This window comes from Microcaecilia unicolor, chromosome 10 (genome assembly GCF_901765095.1).
Source record: "Microcaecilia unicolor chromosome 10, aMicUni1.1, whole genome shotgun sequence".
NCBI lineage: Eukaryota > Metazoa > Chordata > Amphibia > Gymnophiona > Siphonopidae > Microcaecilia > Microcaecilia unicolor.
In genome coordinates this window covers 31,730,550-31,756,171 of record NC_044040.1, presented here as the reverse complement: position 1 = coordinate 31,756,171, position 25,622 = coordinate 31,730,550, and the positions used below count along the sequence as shown (strand labels likewise).

The 25,622-nt window shown below is 41.9% G+C and overlaps 1 protein-coding gene across 1 annotated transcript; it reads left to right on the top strand.

Annotated features, from left to right (window-relative positions):
• Positions 1-4,392: 4,392 nt before the first annotated feature.
• On the top strand, positions 4,393-11,904 carry LMOD2 (leiomodin 2). Its single transcript, XM_030217092.1, has 3 exons — positions 4,393-4,770; positions 9,325-10,605; positions 11,037-11,904. Exons 1-3 carry the CDS (start codon positions 4,498-4,500, stop codon positions 11,061-11,063), a joined length of 1,581 nt encoding a protein of 526 aa, XP_030072952.1. The 5' UTR covers positions 4,393-4,497; the 3' UTR covers positions 11,064-11,904.
• Positions 11,905-25,622: the final 13,718 nt, after the last annotated feature.

Genomic DNA, 25,622 nt, shown 5'->3' with positions numbered 1-25,622 from the left:
AAACAGCATCTGGGCACCCAGATTTCATTATAGACTACTAGCAACTTTGGCACACCTTACGCTTAGGCACTAGCCATAGAACTGTTGTAACTGTAGCAGGAGCATAGCCACGTAGGGCCACGGGGGCCTGGGCCCCTGTAGATTTGGCCCTGGACCCCCCTGCCAACCCTCTCGACCCCCCCTCCCACCGCCAACCCGCCCATCAACCTGCCACCTACCTTTGCTGGCGGAGGACCCCAACCCCCGCCAGCCGAGGTCCTCTTCTTCCCGCGCAAGGCTTTTGTTCAGTTTCTGAGTCTGACGTCCTGCATGTTGTACTGCAGGAGATCAGACTCACAGAAACAGAACGTCTGTTTCTGTGAGTCTGACGGCAGCGGGGGGGGGGGGGGGGGTCAAAGTTGTTGGTGGTGATGGCGGCAATGGCGGGGGGGGGGGGTCGGCAGCGCCGGGGGGCTAAAATGTGCCCCCTCACCTCGGGCCCTGGACCCCCCTCCCGCCAAAGTCTGGCTATGCCCCTGAACTGTAGGTACCCAAATGAGGCGAGGGCACATGTATCTTATGATATTCTGTAACAGGGAGTCCTGCCCATTCCCCTCCGACGTATATGCCCTTTTGCATTTGCATGCTAATAGCATTTATACTTGCCCTTAGATTATGCTTAGGGTGCTAACATGCGTTAAGGGCTCCTTTTACAAAGGCACGTTAAACGCTAGAGATGCCCATAGAACTATATTTAACACGTGCTAAAAACGCTAGCACCCCTTTGTAAAAGGACTCCTCTAAGTGCTTCTTTTCTCTCTTATAACTCTTATATAAGTTGCCCTTCACATCTCCAGCATGGTTCAGTCAGCGAGTGTGTGTTCTTAGGAGTCTGAACATCTGCTCATTTCTCTGATGAACTGGTGGACACACAGGAGTCAAATTTATTATTTTAATAGGATTTATTTACCGCCTTTTTGAAGGAATCCACTTAAGGCGGTGTACAGTAAGAATAAACCAAACATAAGAAATAGACCATTACAGCAGTAAAAATATGCTATGCTATATTCCGCTAAGTTCAAAAGAGATTCTAAGCGGATTACAAACAATAAGTCCTTCTACAGGAGAATTTACAGATGCATATCTAATATATTGAAACAAACAAAAAAAAATCTCTCTCATCAATTGCACATCTAAAACATTAATTAGTGTTGGATATCTAATACATTGAAACTAAAAAAGCATCTTTCTCATCAAATACATTGAAACTAAAAAACACCGTTCTCATCAAACAAAAAAGACTTTAACGCTTTCCTGAAAGAATAAAATTGATATTATTCTCCAAATTTCTAAAGGCAGTCTGTTCCAAAGCCTAATTCCCTGGTGAAAAAGGGAACGCTCTAGCTTGGTTTCTTCCAAACACCCTTAAAAGTCGGATGGTTCCGATCTACCTGAGGAAAAAGGTGATGGGAAATCCAAATAATTAATCAAGTCTACCTTATAGTATCCCAATCGAAGAACGTATTGCTTTCAAAATCTGCACCCTGGTTCATAAAATTATCTACGGCAAAGCCCTGGGATATATAACAGACCTCATAGACCTACCAACCAGAAACACAACAGGATCAACACGAACATACCTAAATCTCCACCAACCAAGCTGCAAAGGACTCAAATACAAATCAACCTATGCATCCCCAGCTTTTCCTACATATGCACACAACTATGGAACGCATTACCAAAAGCCGTGAAAACAACTTATGATCACCTAAACTTCTGGAAATCATTAAAAACTAACCTGTTCAAAAAGGCATACCCTACCGACCCAACTTAAATGCCTGTACCCTGCAACACAATGAAACCAAAGCTCGTAATGGACATATAATAACTCTTCCTCTCTACAATTCCTTAATGTGTCTGTACACACAAACCGTATTCTACCACATTACTGTATTTGTTCATACCGGAATTGGTGAACGCCTCTACGGTACTATGTAAGCCACATTGAGCCTGCAAATAGGTGGGAAAATGTGGGACACAAATGTAACAAATAAATAAATAAAATATATGCTTGCTTAAACTTCAGTCGAAGATACAGGATGTCAATGTAGCTCCTTCAACAGTGGGGATGCTCTTTCATACTTTCCCAGACTGTAAATCAATCTTGCTGCTGTATTCTGCAAAAATTAAAGTTTTTGTAACAGTTTTTTTAGTAAGACCCCTAAATAGCGAGTTACAAAGTATGCATAGTATACTACTTTCAATGTCAACACAATACATAATAAAACATTTTCATAGACAGTATAGGGTTGCGTTTCTCAAGCCCAGTCCCAGAGCGCAACCCCCCCCACCCCACCCCCCACCCCCGCCAGCCAGGCCCCCAGGACATTCACAATGAACACGCATGAACTTGACCTGCATACACTGTCTCCATTATATGCAAATCTCTTTCATGTACATTCATTGTGGACATCCCAAAAACCCGCCTGGCAAGGGGCACTCCAGGACAGGACCTGAATTCTCTGAAAATGCTTTAAGTCCAATTTCCTGATACCACAGTAAACAGCATTACAATAATTAAGGTAAGAATGTACTGAGTTCAGGAATCCAAATAAACTTTAAATTAATCCTACACAATGACGAGCTAAGAAGAAAGCCAGAACAGAGGCAGAAACTTGTGCCTTGAAAGATACCAGTGAGTCAATGACAACACTCAAGTAAAGGAGGATACCAGTAAGTGCAATGGGACTACCAGCAAAAAGAGGAGATACAGAGGGTTTAAATGACCTACCCCATAATCCAAATAGCTAAAGCTTTTCCTGGGTTTAATTTAAGATGATGGTTAAGCCAAATGGATAGTGCAAGAAGCAGGAGTTTTATGGTGTGTAGTCAAGACAGGATGACCTAGTATAGACTATAAGTAGGATGTCATCAACCTAGCAGGAGGAACAGCCTAGTGGTTAATGTAGTGGACTTTGATCCTGGGGAATCGGGTTTGGTTCCCACTACAGCTCAACCCAACTTTGGGCAAGTCACTTAACCCTCCATTGCCTCAGGTACAAATAAGTACCTGTACATACCATGTAAACTGCTTTGAATGTAGTTGCAAAAAACCACAGGTCCCTTCCCATTCCCTAATACCATGATCTTGTAGGGAGAGGGGGGGGGGAAGCAAAGGGTTTAGAAATGAGCCTTGTGAAACACAACATTGGATTGCTTGGGCAGACAAGGTAGAATCAAAACTACTGAGGACTCTGAATGAACAATCCTGAAGGAAACAGATAAGCCAACTGAACATCGGACCACCAATTCCTCTCTCAGCTAAACTAACATCATGGAAAGGTCAAGGAACACAAGGGCTTCACGGCCTATATCTAGAAAACTATGCATGTTCTCTGCACTTACTACACCTGTACTTAAAGGCCCCTTTGAGAATTAAACCCAATAGATTGTAAGCTCTATTGAGCAGGGACTGTATGTCAGGTGTTCAGTGCTGCGTGCGTCTGGTAGCACTATAGAAAATAATAATAATAACCAATTATCTATGGATGCTATCCTCCCAGATTCACACTTGGAAATCATCCTTTTAAATATTAAACGTTACTTCATTTATAAATCCATAATAAAGACAAGTTCCAGGAGTCACTTATTGGAAAACGTTCCACCCTCCCTATAGATAAAAGAGTGGAGGAGTGGCCTAGATGGTTAGGGTGGTGGACTTTGGTCCTGGGGAACTAAGGAACTGAGTTCGATTTCCGGCACAGGCAGCTCCTTGTGACTCTGGGCAAGTCACTTAACCCTCCATTACCCGCCACATTGAGCCTGCCATGAGTGGGAAAGTGCGGGGTACAAATGTAACAAAAATTTTTTAAAATGGTTCTTTGACTTTGCATGGCTATCGGTTTTGCTATTCTATCTCATCCCACAGTAACCAATGCCCTAGGCAACTGCACATTTTGCCTAACGGTTATGCCTGTCCTGCTAGAAAGAATAACCTCTTGAAGCTTTGTGTTTGCATGGTGAACAATATAAGCATTAAAAAAAAAAAATCAAACATAGGAACTAAAGAAATTGTCAGGATTTGTTTAAAATTATGCTAGTAAAGAGCTTGTGTTTGTAGCATGTGATATGGACTGTGCCTGTAAACGTCATTCAGAGTGCAAACCTTTAGTACTTAGTTCATTCTATGAAGAATTAAAGGTACAGGTATATCACCTATTTCGAGGTCTGTAAATACTTCTGTTTTCCTTGTAAACTTTATGGAAATGAAATCTTTTGTTGCCAAGTGTGCTATATATGGTAATGGGTCAGCGTGTCCATAACCCCCCTGTCGGAAACACACTAGTGATGCTGACGTCCTGCTGCTTAAATAGAGCATGTCTTCATCTCTCCAGGCACTGTTGTAAGCCCCCCTGCTATGATTACACTTAAAAGGGTGCTTCAGCCAGTGGAGCAAAACAGCTGCTAGCCAAACTGCCTAGTCAACTTCACAGTAGTCTGGAAAGGAAAAAAGGGACCATGTCTACATTTGGCTACAGGAGAGAAATCAGCAAATATGAAAGCGTGGACGAAGATGAGCTCCTGGCTTCCCTCTCTCCAGAGGAACTGAAGGAGCTGGAGAAGGAGTTTGATGACATTGAGCCAGATCGGAACGTCCCCGTGGGAATGAGACAGAAAAGCCTGACTGAGAAGTCTGCCACGGGCAATTTCAGCAGAGAAGCACTCATGGCCTACTGGGAAAAAGAGACCAGAAAACTCCTGGAAAAGGAAAGGCAAGGAGCATGCGAAAAGGTAGGAGAAATGGTGCAAAATGACTGAAACCGTGACCTTTCGTGACCACTAGCAAGGACGTTCAGCTGGGCAAGGGAGAAACAGCAAACTCTGAGGGAATTTATTTTGCCCCTGGCCCTCCTTAATGCAAAGAAGTAAAACTTTGCTTAAACAAATTCTGGAACAGCAATTAGCATAAAAAAATCACAATTTAAGCACGTCTTAAAATTGAAGTATGTAGTTAGGGCTGATGTGCAAATGTCTGCTGGTGGCCATTTTCAAGATTAGTGAACGTGGTTCTACTGCTAAAATAAACAGTAAATATAAATCGATCATCAAGAGGAAAGGGGTGACTAGAAGTGACTTTCTGATCAAGTTTGGTAGTATATAAGATTGTAATTCAGGTAAATGGAGGGTTGTTTTTTTTTTTTTGCAGAGATATTTTATTTTTCAGGAGTGCTGATTGATTTTGTTTCCAACAGACTATAAAGCCACCCACACTGCAGCTGAAATGTTAAAAGGTCTGCAAGTTTCTGCAAATTTAAGTAACACCTTGGGCATCTGAGGGTAAAATCTTGAGCACAGGCTGCAGGAAGAGAAATATGAATTTCTAGCAGAGCTTTGTGGCAGGCGGTGGAAGAAATCCAAAGTTTAATGTTTTTGGCAGCATAAAGTACCTGATGGGTTAGAACAGGCAGCCAAAAGGATTTCAAAGGGCAGAGACATGGAATGAGCATCCAGCCAATCATGCTGACAATGTCCTTGACAAATGTACATCAGCCAGGGATTTCCTATAAATAGCCAGAGGGAAATAAGTATTTAATCCCTCTGGCAAACAAGACCTAATACTTGGTGGCAAAACCCTTGCTGGCAAGCACAGCGGTCAGACGTCTTCTGTAGTTGATGATGAGGTTTGCACACATGTCAGGAGGAATTTTGGTCCACTCCTCTTTGCAGATCATCTCTAAATCATTAAGAGTTCTGGGCTGTCGCTTGGCAACTCGCAGCTTCAGCTCCCTCCATAAGTTTTCAATGGGATTAAGGTCTGGTGACTGGCTAGGCCACTCCATGACCCTAATGTGCTTCTTCCTGAGCCACTCCTTTGTTGCCTTGGCTGTATGTTTTGGGTCATTGTCGTGCTGGAAGACCCAGCCACGACCCATTTTTAAGGCCCTGGCGGAGGGAAGGAGGTTGTCACTCAGAATTGTACGGTACATGGCCCCATCCATTCTCCTATTGATGCGGTGAAGTAGTCCTGTGCCCTTAGCAGAGAAACACCCCCAAAACATAACATTTCCACCTCCATGCTTGACAGTGGGGACGGTGTTCTTTGGGTCATAGGCAGCATTTCTCTTCCTCCAAACACGGCGAGTTGAGTTCATGCCAAAGAGCTCAATTTTTGTCTCATCTGACCACAGCACCTTCTCCCAATCACTCTCGGCATCATCCAGGTGTTCACTGGCAAACTTCAGACGGGCCGTCACATGTGCCTTCCGGAGCAGGGGGACCTTGCGGGCACTGCAGGATTGCAATCCGTTATGTCGTAATGTGTTACCAATGGTTTTCGTGGTGACAGTGGTCCCAGCTGCCTTGAGATCATTGACAAGTTCCCCCCTTGTAGTTGTAGGCTGATTTCTAACCTTCCTCATGATCAAGGATACCCCACGAGGTGAGATTTTGCGTGGAGCCCCAGATCTTTGTCGATTGACAGTCATTTTGTACTTCTTCCATTTTCTTACTATGGCACCAACAGTTGTCTCCTTCTCGCCCAGCGTCTTACTGATGGTTTTGTAGCCCATTCCAGCCTTGTGCAGGTGTATGATCTTGTCCCTGACATCCTTAGACAGCTCCTTGCTCTTGGCCATTTTGTAGAGGTTAGAGTCTGACTGATTCACTGAGTCTGTGGACAGGTGTCTTTCATACAGGTGACCATTGCCGACAGCTGTCTGTCATGCAGGTAACGAGTTGATTTGCAGCATCTACCTGGTCTGTAGGGGCCAGATCTCTTACTGGTTGGTGGGGGATCAAATACTTATTTCCCTCTGCAGAATGCAAATAAATTCATATACTTTCCACAATGTGATTTTCCGGATTTAATTTGTGATGTGCTATCTCTCACTGTTACCAATAACCTACCCTTCAATTATGGGCTGCTCATGTCTTTGTCAGTGGGCAAACTTACAAAATCAGCAAGGGATCAAATACTTATTTCCACCACTGTAATAGAGAACAAGTCATTTCGCATTCCAGTTATCTGCAAACTCTCAGATGTCAATAGAAAAACTATAAATGGATTTTTTTGCTGGAAGTTTGATTCATGAATCCATATTCTGTTTCTCAAGTATCCAGGCCTGGAGTTTCTTCACTGTTAGAAAGAGTCCTAGTCATTAAGCAAGCTTGCTCAAGGGCCCACTTGTGCTTCTTTAAGTAAAGGATTGCCATTCAAAGACTAGGCTGGACAGAAAAGAGTTTAAATGAAAGAAAAATAGGGTAGCTGTGTGACTCAAAATATATGGTGATATTGTTACAGTGGAAGGGTATGTCCGATTGAACTAGATACCCAAATGAGTAGGGAGGGAAATCGCTGAGCTTTTTCCTTTCACAAGGAATGATCATTTCTACATGCATACAATTTAATTTCTTAATTTATAGCTTCCCTTTCCTCTTGTTCTTTCTGGGAGAGCCTTCCTTCCCTCTTTGTTCAACTGTGGATCAGTAGGGTCTCGTCACTCATAACCACAAAAGAGCAGAGAAATGGCACAGCTGATGTACCTACTTTTTCTAAAACAACCAAAGGAAGCTTTTGTATACAACTTTAATCAGAATCATTATATTCTTATTCCCTCAGTTACGAAAGATATATCTTGAGTTAGGGTTGGTGTGGAGGAGTAGCCTAAGGGTTAGTGCAGCTGACCTTAATCCTGGCAACCTGGGTTCAAGTCCCACTGTAGCTCCCTGTGATCCTGAGCAACTCACTTACCCTCCATTGTCCCAGGTACAAAAAACTTAGATTGTGAGCCCTCTAGAGACAGTAGAAGTACCTAATAGTACTGCTATAGAAATGATCAATAGTAGTAGTTAGTGGATCTTGATTTGTCATCTATAGTATTTTCTACAGATCTACACAAAGGAAGAATGTAACCCTGAGTTAGTGTGCTATGCCATTTCCTCGCAATAAAAAATAGATATTAAAAAATGGAGTTTTGTATGCTTCGGCTTGTCAAAAAATATCAAGGGAAACTTGGATGTGTGTGTGCTCAAGAAGTCACCCACATGGTGCTTGTATCTTGGAGGGAAGAGCAAATCTAGACACATTTTGAGATGAGAATGAGAAATTGTATCAGTGTGGGAAATGTCTTTGCATAAGGTGAAAAGCTATGAGGTATCACAGAGGAAACCACAAGTTTATTTATTTTATTTATTGGGATTTATTAACCACCTTTATGAAGGGATTCACCCAAGGCGGTGTACAGCAGGTACAGCTGACATAAAACTTACAATTTTGTTAACAGCATAACAATAGTTAAATAACCAAGTACCTCTAAAAATGTGATAAATATGTATTGAAGTAGATTTGACAAGCACAAGTGCTTATAAGTATTTTATATCATTTTAATAAGGTAATATTCTGAATTGTTAAAAAAAAAAAATTATGAGTGTCACTTTCACAAGAAGCTAAGCCACCCTTACCTGCATTATTCACATCTAATGTCTACATTTTTGCAGTATGGGCAGTCAGTAAATCCGACATTACTGAACAAGGAGGTGGTGAGGCATGCATTACGAAATTAGTTTATGAGTTGTCCAGGGGAAGGGAAATACCTAGTGTACCTAAATGTAATTGACCTTGAACTCCTACTGAAAAAAAGTGTGAGTAAAATCAAGGAATGGCAGTCCTAGACCCAATAAGTATTAGGAATGAAACACATAATGAACAAGAATCCATAAAATTAATACTTACTGAGTTAGACCCTATTTACAACAAATCCACATAAGTGGTCGTTATTTTCTTAGGGATCCTTTTACTAAGCTGTAGTATATTGGTACTGTAGGTTGGTCTCTTCTTATCATGGTAGCACTGCAAGAGCCACGTGCTACTATGTAACAGACATCGGTCAGGCTGACTCATGTAGGTACAAGACCTAAATAGATGCTGGGAGAGTTGAGAAGGCATTAGAAGGGGCAAAGTTCTCTAATGATGGGCTGAAAATGGGACTTCATAAGTACATTTTTTCCGTCTTCCTTATCAATAAGACTTCACTGTAGTTTCTGGCCTTGGGTTTTGCAGTATACAAGAAAGTGTAGAACAGAGATATAGAGGTTAGAACTTATGGCTTTAATTTATTTTTGTTCCTCTGGTCTCCCATCATGAGATGACTGAACATTAGGAACAGTAGGTAACCAACCAGAAAGTGTTAAAAAGACTGAAGTGGTTGTCACAGTCCAGATAAGTTTGGGCAAATGAAGAGCAATAGAGGCCTTGAAGGAATAAATTGTTCATTAAAATGAAAGACATGCCTGCACCACATTGTTATTGTTAGTTACATTAAAATTATGTTCCATTTTATCATTTAGAGTACAAAGCAGGAAGAACGCAGTGAAGAAAACAGTGAGGAAGAGGACTTTGCGGAAAGCCGTTATGAGGTTTCTGAGGAGATCTGCACAGAAGAGGAGGAAGAGGAAGAAGAAAGTAGCGATGAAATAGAAGAAAATACGAAAGTTGAGGGTTGTGATAGGACTGTGTGTTGTGCAGCCGGCAAAAGAAATGACCAAGAAAAGAACATAGAGCACAATGAACAGGTTGAAAACAAAGCCGCGATCAATGATCTGAGCCATAGACCAACAACCAGTTGCTCTGGTGGAAATCCAACTGTTATTGAAGATGCTCTTGAAAATGTTAAAGCAGATGATCCTGAAACCAATGAAGTAAACTTAAATAATATTGACAATATCACTACAGAAATGCTAACACGGTTTGCAGAAGCCCTGAAGACCAACACAGTTGTCAAAACGTTCAGTCTGGCCAACACACGTGCTGATGACAATGTTGCTTTTGCTGTTGCCAGTATGCTAAACATGAATCAAAGCATAGCTAGTCTAAATATTGAATCTAATTTCATCACAGGCAAAGGAATATTAGCCATCATGAGAGCTCTACAGTCCAACACAGTTATAACAGAGCTAAGATTCCATAATCAGAGACATATCATGGGAAGTCAGGTTGAAATGGAAATAGTTAAACTATTGAAAGACAATACTACTGTAGTGAAGCTAGGATATCACTTTGAGCTACCTGGACCAAGAATGGCCATGACAAGTATCCTAACAAGAAACATGGATAAACAAAGGCAGAAAAGAATGCAGGAGCAAAAGGAATTGGGTATTGATGGTGCAGCCTATCCCAGGACCAAGTTCTTACAGAGAGGGACCCCTGGTTCCTCACCCTATGCATCTCCTAGAAGTTCACCTTGGTCATCTCCAAAACTTGCTAAGAAAGCGCAACCTGCAAATATCATGCCTCCCTCTCCGCCTCCACCCCCACCCCCACCTCCACCACCCCCACCTCCTCCCCCACCCCCAGTTCTTCTACAAAAAAAGGTACCTACCAGAAACATAGCCGAAGCGATCAAACAACACGAGGAATCCAAAGCAAAATCACAAAATGGACAGCAAAAGACGAAAGGTAAAAAAGGCAAAAAGCAGCAAAATAATATCTTGAAAGAAGTAAAAAATTCATTAAGACCAGTTTCAGAGATGAGAACTGAAGAAGGATCAAGACCTTCTACTCCACAAAGATCTGCACATGACGACCTTATGGAATCAATTCGGGCAAGCAGTATACGACAGCTGAAGCAGGTAACTATCCTGATATTGACTTATAAGTAAAATGTAAACTTCAAGTAGCCCATGAGGCTCATTTTCAAAGCACTTAGCCTCCCAAAGTTCCATAGAAACCTATGGAACTTAGCCTCCCAAAGTGCTTTGAAAATATGCCTCCATATGTATCAATCTAACCACATAACACAATGAATTATTTGACACATTCAGAATGTGAAAGCATACAATAGCACCACCACCCACAGATAATATATATCGACTGTAAGTTCAGTCTAGGGTTGCTTGAGATTCATGGATGACCTCAATCTCTCTTTGGATATATTGTTCTCACTTTGACTTTGCCTTCCATTTCACACGAGTGTGAACTTAGATGCACACATATGAGATCTGTATTATTCTTCTTAGTTAATGTATTTTTAAGTAATGAAAAAATAAAAACTGTTTTCTAGGTGGAAGTTCCGAAAGCCCTTCAATAAAGTCATGGACTAATGAAGACCCAGCGCTCTACGATAGACATGAGAAATGTGTCTGACTCAAACTGCACTGAGTAGATTGCAAGCTGTTTCAAAAGTTCACTCTTAACACTGAAAAGCTGCTTGCTTTGTAAAGATAGAACCATGGTCATCATACACAAAGCTTTCAGAGCTATTAAGCATTTTAATCTGTAAATATTGGAATAGCTTTTTTAATTTTATGAGATTTTTAACTGAGAAATAACCACCTGTTTTCACATTATGATTAGCTATCACTAGACTTGTTGTTTTTGCACTAAGATGTAATGGTTGAGTATTCTGTGACTTTTTTTTTTTTGCATTAATTTACAATAAATGTGATTTGGACTAATAGACAATTAGTAATTTCTCTAACTATAAACCATGTAAAATAATCACATTTTCTGAAAGGTTTATCCCCAGTTTTGTGTCAGCTAACTTAATCAAGTATTTAGGCATGACCAGGTGTAGTAATATCATTAATTTGTACTCCTCATGCAGAAATTACATGAGATAAAGTTATGTATAAGGCAGTGTTCAATCGCTCTATAGTTCTTTCGCACTTTTGTAATGGTCATAATGGAGGAAAAGAGCAGGGCTTTTGACAACTGGATGAAGGAAACAAAGGAAGGGTCTGAATCAGGACAGCGAGGATAGGATCCATGGAGTTTTCACAAAGCTTACATTGGATTTCCAAGAATAATACCCAGGATATTGTAGTACAATTATCATCATCGCTAGCCTTCATCCATTAAAATAATTTTTAAAACAGTATATTACAATGTGGTACACTTTAATGGCAGGTTTGTTTTTAGGGGGGGTCCTAACTTGGATACTACGTGATGGTACAGGTGGACATTCTGGTATTTCACTTTTATAGTGGTACAAGGACATTTATAACAGTCCGCTATCTCTTAAGAAATACATAACCAAGTCATACTAGCATGGGATTTCTAGTTTAAAATATAAAACAGTACAGTCTCGATTATCATATGAAAATGGGACAGAGCCGTTGTTGGATAAGTGAAAAGTCAAATAATTTGGAAAACAATGGTAGCTCCTTTAAAAAATGCACGGAAAATATACTTTTATGCATAAAGAACAGGCATAGGCTATCTGTATTTAAAATATTGTTTATTAGCACTAAATCAGCATGTAAAGCTAGAAAACAGAAGGAGAGCCTGTGCAGTTCATAACGGCAATGCAATGACATCACTGGGGAGTCTGTTGGATATGCTGGATGGTCAGAATAGCGAAGTTTGGATAATCGAGACTGTACTGTAGTATACAAAGTTATACTGTGCAATACAAAACAAAAGCCCACGTAAACAGTTTACGTTCTTACTGGGGTAAACAAATGAAAAATAATTTTATTATGAATTTACCAGCTACTAGCAATTGAATATTGTGCCAAATGATGTATTGTTGTTTCCATTTAATAACACAAAAACCTGATCCAAAACATTTTTGCAAGGAATCATTTTATTTGTCCTGCAGCTCTGGTTCCTTTATTGTTGAAGGTAATGATAGAAGAGAAGTTTCTAGTAGGGAAGTGTTGCCCAAACATTTTCATGTTAAACATTCTCAGAAATTATTATTTTTTTTGGGGGGGCGGGGGGGGGGGGGGGGGGGGGGGTTAGTTTTTTTTTTCATTATGAACTTTTCCCATTAATAATTAAGAAAATGGTGATCTATATGTAAACATAAACTTTGAGCACATATGACATATAAATTTGTTCAGGCCCCTGTAAAATTTAGAATCAGTTTTTGGTAACTGGTGATGTGTCTATTTTTCCCTCTTAAGCAATAATAACTAAGAAAGACGTGTAATAGTACATAAGTACAACTTAGGCTATGCAGAGACATGTTACAAATTTAGCGGTTCACTTATCAATTATTTCAATTCCTACAAATTGTCAATACTTCTCTATCACTGTAGAATATTATTTTCTATATTGCAATCATTGCTCTGTATCTTTAACGATAGTATGTAAGCCACATTGAACTCAAACCTACTTTTGGGATAATGTGGGATATAAATGTCATAATAATCTCTCTATATAAAACGCACCTCCAACGTTCTAATGAAGCCTCTGAATGTTCTAAAATTGTAGTTGTGTAGACTGCAGTGTGCCCATGAGTGTCTGCCCCACCCTCGCGTCAAAACGTGATGACGTCGAGGGCGGAGCACTGACACTCATCGAATCCCATAGCACAACAGATCCTAAGCGGAGGACACGCCCCTGACACCCTCAACGCAACGCCACGCCACGCCCCCCCCCAAGTCGTAGCACAGATGGAAGTTAGTGCAGCTGAAGGAAAATGTGAACCGCGTGAGTAAAACATAATGGCGCAGCAAACACACCCCTCCACCTCCTTCTATCGTTCCAGGACCACCATTCCCCCACTATGTCATTTCAGGAACCCCCTTCCCACTCCACCTCTCTCTGGCCCTCCCCTTCGTAAGAGCCGTCTGTGCCAAGCTGGAGCCTGCAGCCGCTGCAAAGGGTGGGGGCATTAGAGCACTGTAACTCTGCTGTGTGTGCAGCAGCACACGGTTTGCTGGCGTCGCAAAGTGGGAAAGTACCATTATATCACCATGTGTTCCGCATGAAAAGATTAGTCCCTTGCTGCGCTCAGACCTTGCTCAGGTGAGATTTTGAGTTTGATCCTCCCTGCTTTCTCCCGCTGCCTCTGCATCACCGGAGAGACAAATCGTGATTGTGTGTGTTCAGTGACAGTAAGCGCTGACGCTGTCTTCTCCAGAAGCATTGAAAGGGAGCAGTGAGTGCTTGCCCCGCTCTGCGAGGAAGATAAATCTGTCTGTCACCTTAGCGCACCACGGCAAAATCAAGAACGGGGAAAAGGAGAAGAGAAAGGGACATGGAGAGGGGGATGGAAAGAAGTGGCAGGGGGGGTCCTGGAACTCTGATGGGAAGAAGTGGGAGGGGTTTCTGGAACTCAAAAAGGGGTGGGAGGGGAGAGCAGGGGGGAAGGGGGTTCTGCAAACTCTCGGTCTAATACACTCTCGGTCTCACAAACAGTCTGCGTATCGCACACATACTCTCACACTCGCTCTCACACACACACACACTGTATCTGTGTGAAACACACTCTCTCTCTCTCACACACACACTGTATCTGTGTGAAACACACTCTCTCTCTCACACTCACTGTCTCACATATGCACTCGCACACACTCATTCTGACACACACACTCTCTCACAGACACACTCGCACCCAGTCTCACTCTCTCTCTCTCTGACACACACACACACTCGCACAGTCACTCTCTCTCTCACAGAGTCACTCTCACACACACACTCTCTCTCTCAAACATACACACTACGAGGAAAACCTTGCTAGCGCCTGTTTCATTTGAGTCAGAAATGGGCCTTTTTACTAGTAATAATAATAAGTAGGATGGCAAATTTTCCTGCATTTCTGAGAACTGCCTATTCTGTTTAAAAATCTTACTATTTTAACACTATGTTCTGCAAAAAAAGTGGATAAAGCTATGGGGATGGATGGAATACATCCCAGGATACTGAGGGAACGTGGAGAAATCCTGGCGGGACCTCCAAAAATTAGAAGAATGGTCAAAGGTTGGCAATTAAAATTTAATACCAAGAATTGCAGAGGGATGCACCTGGGGTGCAGAAATCCAAAGGAGATATACCAGATAGGAGAGAGATTGATAAGCACGGCTCAGGAGAGGGACCTGGGGGTGATGGTCTCCGAGGATCTCAAGGTGATGAAACAAAGCAACAAGGTGGTGTCCACAGCTAGAAGGATGCTAGGCTGCATAAAGAGTGGTATAGCCAGCAGAAGAAAGGAGGTGTTGATGCCCCTGTACAAGTCATTGGTGAGGCCCCAGTTGGAATATTGTGCTCAGATTTGGAGACCGTATCTTGTTATGGATGTTAAAAGGTTTGAAGTGGCTCAAAGAAAAGTGACCAAAATGGTATGGTATTTGCATTGTAAGATGTATGAGGAGAGACTTGAGTACCTGAATATGTACACCCTGGAGGAAAGGAGAGGGGAAGTGATATGATACAGACATTCAAATATTTGAAAGGTATTAATTTACAAACAACTAAAGGGCATGAATTGAGGTTGCACAGGAATAATGTCAGGAAGCACTTTTTCATGAAGAAGGTGGTAGATACCTTGAATGCCCTACTGCAGGAAGTGGTGGAGATGAAAACAGTAACGGAATTAAAAAATGCATGGGATAAACACAGTGTTGGATGTTATATGGTACATGCATGAATGACCCCCCCCCCCCCCCCCCCCCCCCCACTACTGAATTTATTTAAGTTGGACTGGTATATTTGATTTATCAGGAGCATATTTTTGTCGTAACTGCTCTTCAATAGAAGAAAAAAATCTTACAAGTTTGTGAGCACATATAATTTACTAGAAAACACTAAAACTGCTTTAGTACTAAGCATCACTAACCACTTTTTATATGTCTCCTAAAATAGGGTGTGTTCATGTAATGACCATTTAAATTCAAACATAAATGATCAAACAAATAGTGCATGCGATTAAGACTACAAAAATGAATCTAAAGTGAGTTTGCTCTAAAATACAGCCCCATCTTCCTAGAACTGCTGCATCTCTTACAACATCTTTCAATCATTGTCCAAGATGTTTTCTGAGCAGAATGTTGTTGGATTGTAGGCTTGTGTTCGCTCCTATGCTTGTTTTTACACTCTCCTGGATGTTATTCTGAGAATATTTTTGCTGCAGACCCAGGTACCGCACATAATGGCATCTCTGGTTACTATAGAACAGGGGTTCTCAAACCAGTCCCTAGGGACACACCAGGCAAATCTGGTTTTCAGGATATCCACGAGATAAATTTGTCTGCATTTCCCCCATTATATGTAAATCTATCTCATGCATATTCATTGCAGATATCCTAAAACCCCAAAAGGTTATTAGAGGGGAGATATAGGGTCACGTGTCTATACCTACAGACATGGTGATCTTGTGTGTTGTGTACTTTTTTACCTTTGAAAAGCAAAAGACAGGCATATTATACTCAGTAAATATTGTTTAAATATAGAATAGCCAGAGACAGATAAGGTGAAAGTCTCACATTCACAAAGTGATTTTTATCATGGGTAAGGGTCTTAAGTCTCTGTTTCAGTGTCCTGGTAAACAGTGTGGATTATCTGAAATTACAGCCAAGTATGTGAGCACAAGGATTATCATGTGGCAATGGGCTTTCAGCCCAGGAACATAACAAGTATAAGCTAAAGGTTGTCACAACTACGATGGTCTAATGTTACCAATACATTTCGGCACGTTAAGACTATGGTGGGTTTTCAAGTCCTTTCACCCTCTTGCAGGTTTAGCTTTCCTGTTTTGTTTAAGACTCAAGCACTGTAATATATATATATATATATATATATATATATATATATATATATATATATATAATTTAAAACAGGCCATGTATGAATTTATTTGAAACTGAAAACATTCAGGCAAAAGTAACTAGAACACACAATCACTTTGTAAAGGTTTTACGATTAGAAAAAGAACAGTTATACACATGTAGAAAGCACATGTACCTTTATGCGGTCTGCATGTACTACTACTACTACTAACTAGCATTTCTAAAGCGCTACTAGGGTTACGCAGCGCTGTACAATTTAAACATGGCTTTCCCCATATGAGTGGAACACAGGCTATGCTGCAATGTACATGTGAATGTTGTAACACCGCCTTGAATGAATTCCTTCAAAAAGGCGGTAAATAAATTCTAATAAATAAATAAATATGTGAGTACAGGCATAGAGTACATGCAGAAATCTACCCCTTTTTTGGAACAAGTGTAAATTTGTGGCTGGTTCTAGATGCCTGTTTTACAAAGGTATATAGGCGCCTATGTTGCCTTTATAATTAAAAGAAAAAAAAAGGGTACCCTTTTGGACTTTCCACTTAGATACCTATTAAAAAATTAGTCCCTAAGTGGTCAATTTTCAAACAGCCCACCTTGATTGGAACTGAGACAGGTACAATGTACATCTGATCTTTGTACATGTAAATTTGGTCAGAAAATAACCCATGCAGATTGGAAATTTTATTCATCATTGTGCACCATTTTTGAAACCTGCACAAACATACCTCTGGGAACATCTTTCCCCAATCCGGCTTAAAGACTGCATACTGTAGAATCCTCGATATACTGTTAACCAGGACAATTTTCAGACAGGGAAGTGACCTTGAACATCGCCTCCAAAAGCTGTATTTTGTTTCCAAAGTCCATTTCCTCTTTGAGGAGAGCAAGGAGAAGAGAGAAATAGCTTTATAAAATTATTAGTAAGAAAGGCCCGTTTCTGAGGCCAATGAAAGGGCGCTAGCAAGGCACTTTCCTTACCATACCCCTCCCCTTGTCGCTGGACTTACTCTCCGTGGTGCTCGCTGCGGATCAGGTGTTCGGACGGCAGTCTGTGTGGGGGGGGTGGAGGATGTGCGCAGGTCGCTGTTTTTCTGTGTGCGTCGGGGGGGGGAGCGTCAGAGGGCGGTGGAACTGTGGATTCATTGTCATTGCCCCGCCCCGAATGTCATCACGTTGTGACGTGAGTGTGGGGCAAGCACTCATGGTGGAAAACTGATCTGGACCATAACAACTTAACTTGGAATGCTGGGTAAGTTTGCCTCATAGAACGTTGGCGGTGCGTTTTATATAGAGAAATATGGCACTATCTATACTGCCTAACGTCTTTCATTAAAACAATAGGGTTCAAGCGAGTGTTAACGTATCTTTAACACCTTGATATATCAATATTCCACCACAGTGTAAGTCCTGGGAGAGGCTCCTAATCCCTACCTTCCTGAAATTTTGCTAATTGAAATCAATGATTATGATCCATCAGCTCTCCCAGAACAATCCTGAAAAAATGAATTGGATATCATACTTTAAAACGTTAATACCTATCTAGATAAAACAGTTATAATTTTTTTTTCAGCAAAATTTGCATTCAAGCACCTCTTAATTTAATAAAGCCACAATTAAACTGATTTTCTTATTTTGCCTAATAGCATAATTAGTGGGAACACAACTGCATAATACCTAGAACTTTTAAAAGGTAATTCACATGTTCTATTAGCTAGCTTCAGGTCATAGTAACATAGTGACATAGTAGATGACGGCAGAAAAAGACCTGCACGGTCCATCCAGTCTGCCCAACAAGATAAACTCACATGTGCTACTTTTTGTGTATACCTTACCTTGATTTGTACCTGTCCTTTTCCGGGCACAGACCGTATAAGTCTGCCCAGCACTATCCCCACCTCCCAACCACCAGCCCCGCCTCCCACCATCGGCTCTGGCACAGACCGTATAAGTCTGCCCAGCACCATCTCCGTCTCCCGCCACCGGCTTTGCCACCCAATCTCGTCTAAGCTCCTTAGGATCCATTCCTTCTGAGCAGGATTCCTTTGTTTATCCCACGCATGTTTGAATTCCGTTAAAATTCTAGTGTCAGGAACTGGGAAGGGAGGAAATGTGCCTTCCCTTTTCTCTGAGCACCTGTTGTGGATGCAGAGGGCCACAGGGTAAAGCAGGGCTGCCGAGAGACTGGGCTGGGCCCGGGGCAAGGCCGCCCTCCCCCCCCCCGAAGTCGCTGCACCGCAGTCCTCAGTCTCCACCCGCCCACCCCCAGCCCCGTCAACAGCCCCCCTCCGTCCACCACCGGGTCCCCTGCACCCAAATCACAGCGCCCCACCTCCGTGTGAAAGCGCAGCAGCAGATCGCCTCCCTCCGGGCCCTCTTCCCTCCCTGTATCCCGTACAGTACATGTATTCACATGGCACTAGAAACACATTGTAAAAGAAATTGAGGAACAGGTTGATGGTTAAGCAACAGGTTAAGAACCAGGGAGGCAAGGATTCAAATGGTGCTAACAATCCTTGTGACCTTGACCAAGTCACTTCACACTGTTGTTTCACCCGCACATCACCTTAAGCTACCAATAAAAAGGGTAATGCACATCTCCTAATCTTTCAGTACAGCTATGCACACACTGTATTTCATGATCAACAGCTTGAGGTCACCTCTGGAACCACATATTTTTGATTACTGTACTTAACTCATCCATTCAGGACACTAGTTACTGGGATTTTATACAGACTTATTGTTCAGCCACAAGCACACCTTTGTAAAGAGAAGTGGCATAATAATTAAGGATAATTTGAGGGAAGGCTTCAGAATGTTTAGTTTGGAAGAAAGTACAAGAAAAAATGTTATTTAGCACTGTGCTTTTTAGTCAGGAACATTAATGGTTAGTAGGCTGGGACGCTATTCCAAGAATTTCTTGGAAGATTAGATAAAGGCCGTCATTTATCACTGCCACATTTCACTATGTAGTAGCAGTTCTCAGAAAAATTCACATCCTATAGTACATCATGGTGATTATTTTAGAAGCTCCATTCTTGTTTGGGACATCTGAAAACCGACATTTAGATGTCCAAATCTTGATTATACAAAGCCAGGATATGGATGTCCACTGCTGTATGTTCATATGGGAAGGGGGCATGCTTTTGGGCAGGACTAGGGAGGGGCCAAAATATGAACACCCAACTCTAATCACAGAAAGAGAAGGGATGTTCATGTCTGAAACAATGAGCATTGTTATTTAGACCCAATACTTGGCATGTCCAGGTTACAGAAAGGTGCCCTGATTGAGCAGCTGTCCACTAGAGGGATTAAGGCACAAAACCTCCTTAATCCCCAGTGGTTGCTGTCCCCCTTGCATATGAAACTGGAAAAAGATACCAGGGCTCTATGACAGCTACAGAAATTCTTAAGAAAACAGCATGCAGATCTGAGTAGTAGCCTAATGGTTAGTACAGTGGGCTGAGAATCAAGGAACCCAGGATCAATTCCCATTTTAGTTTGTTTTATTTATTTATTTTTAATTGTGAGCCCTCCAGAGACAGAAAAATACCCATTGTACCTGAATGTGGAAGCTCCGGTCCACTTTGAAATCCCTGTTGTAGCAGGCCTCTGGGAGACTGCTAGAGGAGGAAGAGCAGAGAAAGACCATACTGGAAGGTTTTTTGCCAATGATTGAACAAGAACAGAATCCTTATGTGCTGGTATAAATTCTGAGGCTTTGTCCTTCCATTAGATTGAAGTGGTACGTTTCTATTATAGTCTATGAGACATTAAATTAGGTGGAAGTTTGTTTTATAAGATTCTGTGTAAGATAACCCACAACTCCAATTATGGATATGGAGGACTAAGTGGCTTGTCCAAGATCACAAGGAGCAGCAGTGGGATTTGAACCTTGCTTTTCTAGCTATCAGCCTGATGCTCTAACTACTAGGCTACTCTTCCCAGATTTTGTGCCATTGCAATCAACTGACTGCATCACGTCAGTGGTTTAATAAGATACGGTTAAGTAACAGCATGTTGGTTGTATAAGCCTCATCTCTTTTTGCTTTACTCCTTTTATTAAATTTCCATATAAACATATATTAAAAAACCACCACCATAAGTAAGTTAAAAACAGAGCTGATGTATTCACTTCTAGCCACTTTTTATTTATTTACTAGTAAAAAAGCCCCGTTTCTGATGCAAATGAAACGGGGGCTAGCAAGGTTTTCTTCTGTGTGCATGTGGGAGTGTGTGTGTCCCTGCCCTCTGCCCTCTCTCCCCTCCCCCCTCTGAGTCCTTCACTGTTACAGAGAGCGCAATTTGATTTAGTGCTTTGCTGTGTTTTCCTTCACTGTTTGTGTTACAGAGAGAGCGAGGGCGGGGCAGACACTCATGGGGAAACCGGATATCTCTCCCCCTTCACACTTCCGGCTGGAGGCTTCATAGAACGTTGGTGGTGCCTTTTATATAGAGAGATTACATTTGTATCCCACATTTTCACACCTATTTGCAGGCTCACTGTGGCTTACATGGTACCATATAGGCTGTTGCCAGTTTGGTTGGTAACAGATACAAAATTATGTTGTGAACAGATGCGGTGGATTTGGCTCAAGTATCATGGGGTCAAAAGAGGTGAAGATTATAAATTATCCAGTACGATCATTAGTTATGTTGTGTCACTGGGTGCTGGGGTTTTATGTTGGATCGTTGGGATAGGCTTTTTTGAATAGGTGAGTCAAGTGATTTTTTGAAATGTAGGTGGTCCTGAATTGTTCTCACTGTACTTGGGAGTCCGTTCCATAGTTGTGCACTCATGTAGAAGTTGGATGCGTGGGTTGTTTTGTATTTTAGTCTTTTACAGATTGAGTAATGTAGGTTTAGGTATGATCTTGATGATTTGATTCTGTTTCTGGTTGGTAGATCTATTAGGTCTATCATGTAACCTGGGACTATGCCGTAGATGATTTTGTGTACCAAGGTGCAGATTTTGAAGATAGTCCTTTCTTTGATTGGGAGCCAGTGCAGCTTTTCTCATAGGGGTTTGGCACTTTCAAATCGTGTTTTACCATACATCAGTCTGGCTGCTGTATTTTGGGCAGTTTGGAGTTTTTTTTGTGAGTTGTGCTTTGCATCCCACATAGATTCTGTTACAGTAATCTGCATGGTTTAGGACCATTGATTGTATTAGGTTTCGAAAAGTTTCCCTCAGGAAGAAAGGTTTTATTCATTTGAGTTTCCACATTGCATGGAACATTTTCTTTATTACCGTGTTTACTTGGTTCTCTAATGTGAGGCTCCGATCGAGTGTGACACCAAGTATTTTTAAGCTTTCTGAGATAGGGAGTGTGTGTCCTGGGGTAGTTATAGTTGCAGGTTTGTATTTGTTGTGTTCTGATGAGAGGATGAGGCAGTGCATTTTTTCAGTGTTTCGTTTCAGTAGGAATGAGTTTGCCCAAGAGTACATGATGTTGAGGCCATCATTAATTTCTTTGGTTACTTCTGTCAAGTCTTGTTTGAAGGGAATGTATATTGTGACATCATCTGCATAGATGAATGGGTTGAGACCTCAATTGGACAAGGACTTTGCCAGTGGGATCATCATCATGTTGAAAAGTATTGGTGATAATGGTGATCCTTGGGGTAGTCTGCATGCTGCTTTCCATGGTGGCGATATATTTGGTTTTACTTGGTATGTTCTAGTGGTAAGAAAGCCCTTGATCCAGTTAAGTACGTTTCCAACAATCCCATAGTGGTCGAGGAGTCTCAGTAATATATTGTGATTTACCATGTCGAATGCGCTCGACATGTCAAATTGGAGGAGTATGCTTTTACCTATGGATATTTTTTGCTTGAACTTGGCTAGGAGAGTGACTAGTACAGTCTCAGTACTGTGGTGGGAACGAAATCCTGATTGTGAGTCGTGAAGTATTGAGAACTTGTCCAAGTATTCCATGAGCTGTTTTGTTACTAAGCTCTCCATCAATTTGACTATTAGAGGGATAGATGCAACTGGTCGGTAGTTAGTGAGATCATTTGTTTTTTTTCTTAGTGTCTTTAGGTATTGGGGTAAGTAGGATCTTACTATATTCCTTGGGGAAGGAGCCTTGTTGTAACTTGAAGTTAAGGTAAGATGTAAGGTCTTCTATGAATCGATTGGGGGGCGCATTTAAGTAGGTGACTGGGGCATGTGTCCAGTTTGCAATGGGTTTTTGCAAACCTGCGGGTCGCTTGTGTGACTGATTCGGTGGTGAGTGGATTGAATATTGACCAGGTTCGGTCAACTGGGTGTCCACCCGGGGTTAGGTCCAGGTTGTCGAAGAAGTTTTCGATATCGGTGTCATGATGAGGGTGCTGCATAGTTTTATTTTGCCTTTGAAGTAGGTGGCCAGATTGTCTGCATGAGGGATGTCAGTGTTTGATGTGGTGACAGGTGTGGTGTCTAATAGCTTGTTTACGAGTTGAAATAGTTTCTTGAGATATTTGTTGTCCGGTCCTAGTTTGGTTTGTCTAAGTGCATATTTGAATCTTCTGTGTATTTGTTTCCAAGCATTGAGTGTAAGTTCATCTTTTGCTTTTAAAGAGATATTGCTATCTCAGTCTGAGAACCAACTGGAGAAAGAAACGTTCTCACTAGACAGTTGAAATTCATCACATGCTCACTTTACACAAAGGCCATTTTCATTTCCACTTACTCTAACCAAGAACAACAAGCCTTTCAGTGGATCCAAGAGTACAGCTGCTTTTTGATGCCCATTGCAGGATACATCAAGCCTCTCACAACAAGATATTTTGACAAAGGACAGATTTAAGAGTTGACCAAGTGAAAAAAAAAAAAACTCGTGAATTGAACCTGACCAGAATTCACAGCACCCAACTGATAAGTTACATAAAGGTATGGGCTTACTTTACAGGCCACCCTGTGAACTACTTTATCCTTTACCACAGCCGCTCCATGGGGATATTCTAACTTAAGCGTTTTGCCAGTACCTTAAGATACTATTTTCAAGCATGCATTCCTGAGCAACTGTCAGCTTTCACCCATAATCTAGTTTCTAAAGTTGCTCCATCTACAGAAAGTCTCTAGACCAGTGTTTCCCAAGTCAGTCTTGGAGTACCCCCTTTGCCAGTCAGGTTTTCAGGATCTCCACAATAAATATGCCTGAGTTTGATTTGCATACAATATCTCCATTGTATGTAAATCTCTTCCATATAGGACCAACATGAGAAACTATTCTACAGAATGTACGAGGTGTGCTATGACACTCTATTCTATCTCATGCTTTACCTCTTTTCTCTCAATATTTCATTCAACTTCCTGGCCTGATCTTTTTTTGATAAGCCATCATCCCACAGAAACTATTTCCAGTGAATCTCTTGTCACTATAAGCCTGATCCGTTTTGGTTTTCTTTAGGCTGAAATTTCTGTAGTCATGTTTTCTATATTATTTGAAACTAGGATTGGATCACTTTAACTTGTCTTAAGGCCTAGTATCTATTCATTTGTTGTTTTGAGAGGAGGGGAGTTATTTCCTTCTTAGAATTCCCCCTAAGCGGTATTCTAATTGTCAATGTTAAGTAACGCACCATTAATATTGGTGTGCATATATAGAAAAAGCGAAGATACTTACCTGTAGCAGGTATTCTCACAGGACAGCAGGCTGATTGTTCTCACATGTGGGTCGACATCCGTGGCAGCCCAGGAATCGGAAATTTTGCAAGCAAAATAAACAAAAGGTTTTGACAGAGAGTTCTGGCGCACGAATCGCCAACTTCCCACCTGTCACACGAGTGTGTACCTCAGTTAAATCAAAAAGCAAATAAATAAACTAACAACTCCAAAGGGGAGGTGGGTGGGTTTGTGAGAACAATCTGCCTGCTGTCCTCGGAGAATACCTGCTACAGATAAGTATCTTCGCTTTCTCCGAGGACAAGCAGGCTGCTTGTTCTCACATGTGGTGTATCCCTAGCAACCAGGCTCACTCAAAACAATGAACATTGGTCAATTGGGCCTCACAATGGCGACGACATAACATAGATTGACCTGAAACCATAAACAAATGAGAGTGCAGCCTGGAACAGAACAAAAATGGGTCTAGGGGGGTGGAGTTGGATTCTAAACCCCGAACAGATTCTGCAGCACTGACTGCCCAAACCGACTGTCGCGTCGGGTATCCTGCTGAAGGCAGTGAGATGTGAATGTGTGGACTGATGACCACGTTGCAGCCTTGCAAATCTCCTCAATGGAGGCTGACTTTATGTGATCCACTGACGCAGCCATGGCTCTAACATTGTGAGCCGTGACATGGCCCTCTAGAGTCAGCCCAGCTTGGGCATAAATGAAGGAAATGTAATCTGCTAGCCAACTGGAGATTGTGTGTTTTCCGATGGCGACTCCCCTCCTGTTGGGGTCGAAAGAAACAAACAACTGGGCGGACTGTCTGAAGGGCTTTGTTCGCTCCACGTAAAAGGCCAATGCTCTCTTGCAGTCCAAGGTATGCAAACTGCTTTCGCCAGGGCGGGTATGAGGATGGGGAAATAATGTTGGCAAGACAATTGACTGGTTCAGATGGAACTCCAACACCACCTTCAGCAGGAACTTACGGTGCGCGTGCAGAGGACTACTCTGTTGTGATGAAACTTGATATAAGGTGCATGCACTACCAAGGCCTGAAGCTCACTGACTCTACGAGCTGAAGTAACAGCCACCAAGAAAACGACCTTCCAAGTCAAGTACTTCAGATGGCAGGAATTCAGTGGCTCAAAAGGAGCTTTCATCAGCTGGGTGAGAACAACGTTGAGATCCCATGACACCAGCGGAGGTTTGACCGGGGGCTTTGACAAAAACAAACCTCTCATGAAGCGAACAACTAAAGGCTGTCCAGAGATAGGCTTACCCTCTACACGGTGATAAGCACTAATCACACTAAGGTGAACTCTTACGGAGTTGGTCTTGAGACCAGACTCTGACAAGTGTAGAAGGTATTCAAGCAGGGTCTGCGCGTAGGACAAGAAAGAGGATCTAGGGCCTTGCTGTCACACCAGACAGCAAACCTCCTCCATTTGAAAGAGTAACACTTCTTCATGGAATCTTTCCTGGCAGCAAAGACTCAGGAGACACCCTCTAAAAGACCCAAGGAGGCGAATTC

What these genes read in the sequence shown, in the direction of transcription:
- LMOD2 (XM_030217092.1), top strand. Translation starts at nt 4,498, where the DNA reads ATGTCTACATTTGGCTACAGGAGAGAAATCAGCAAATATGAAAGCGTG. An exon ending in GGCAAGGAGCATGCGAAAAG is followed by an intron (nt 4,771 to 9,324) that starts GTAGGAGAAATG and finishes TTTATCATTTAG; the next exon opens with AGTACAAAGCAGGAAGAACG. An exon ending in GTATACGACAGCTGAAGCAG is followed by an intron (nt 10,606 to 11,036) that starts GTAACTATCCTG and finishes ACTGTTTTCTAG; the next exon opens with GTGGAAGTTCCGAAAGCCCT.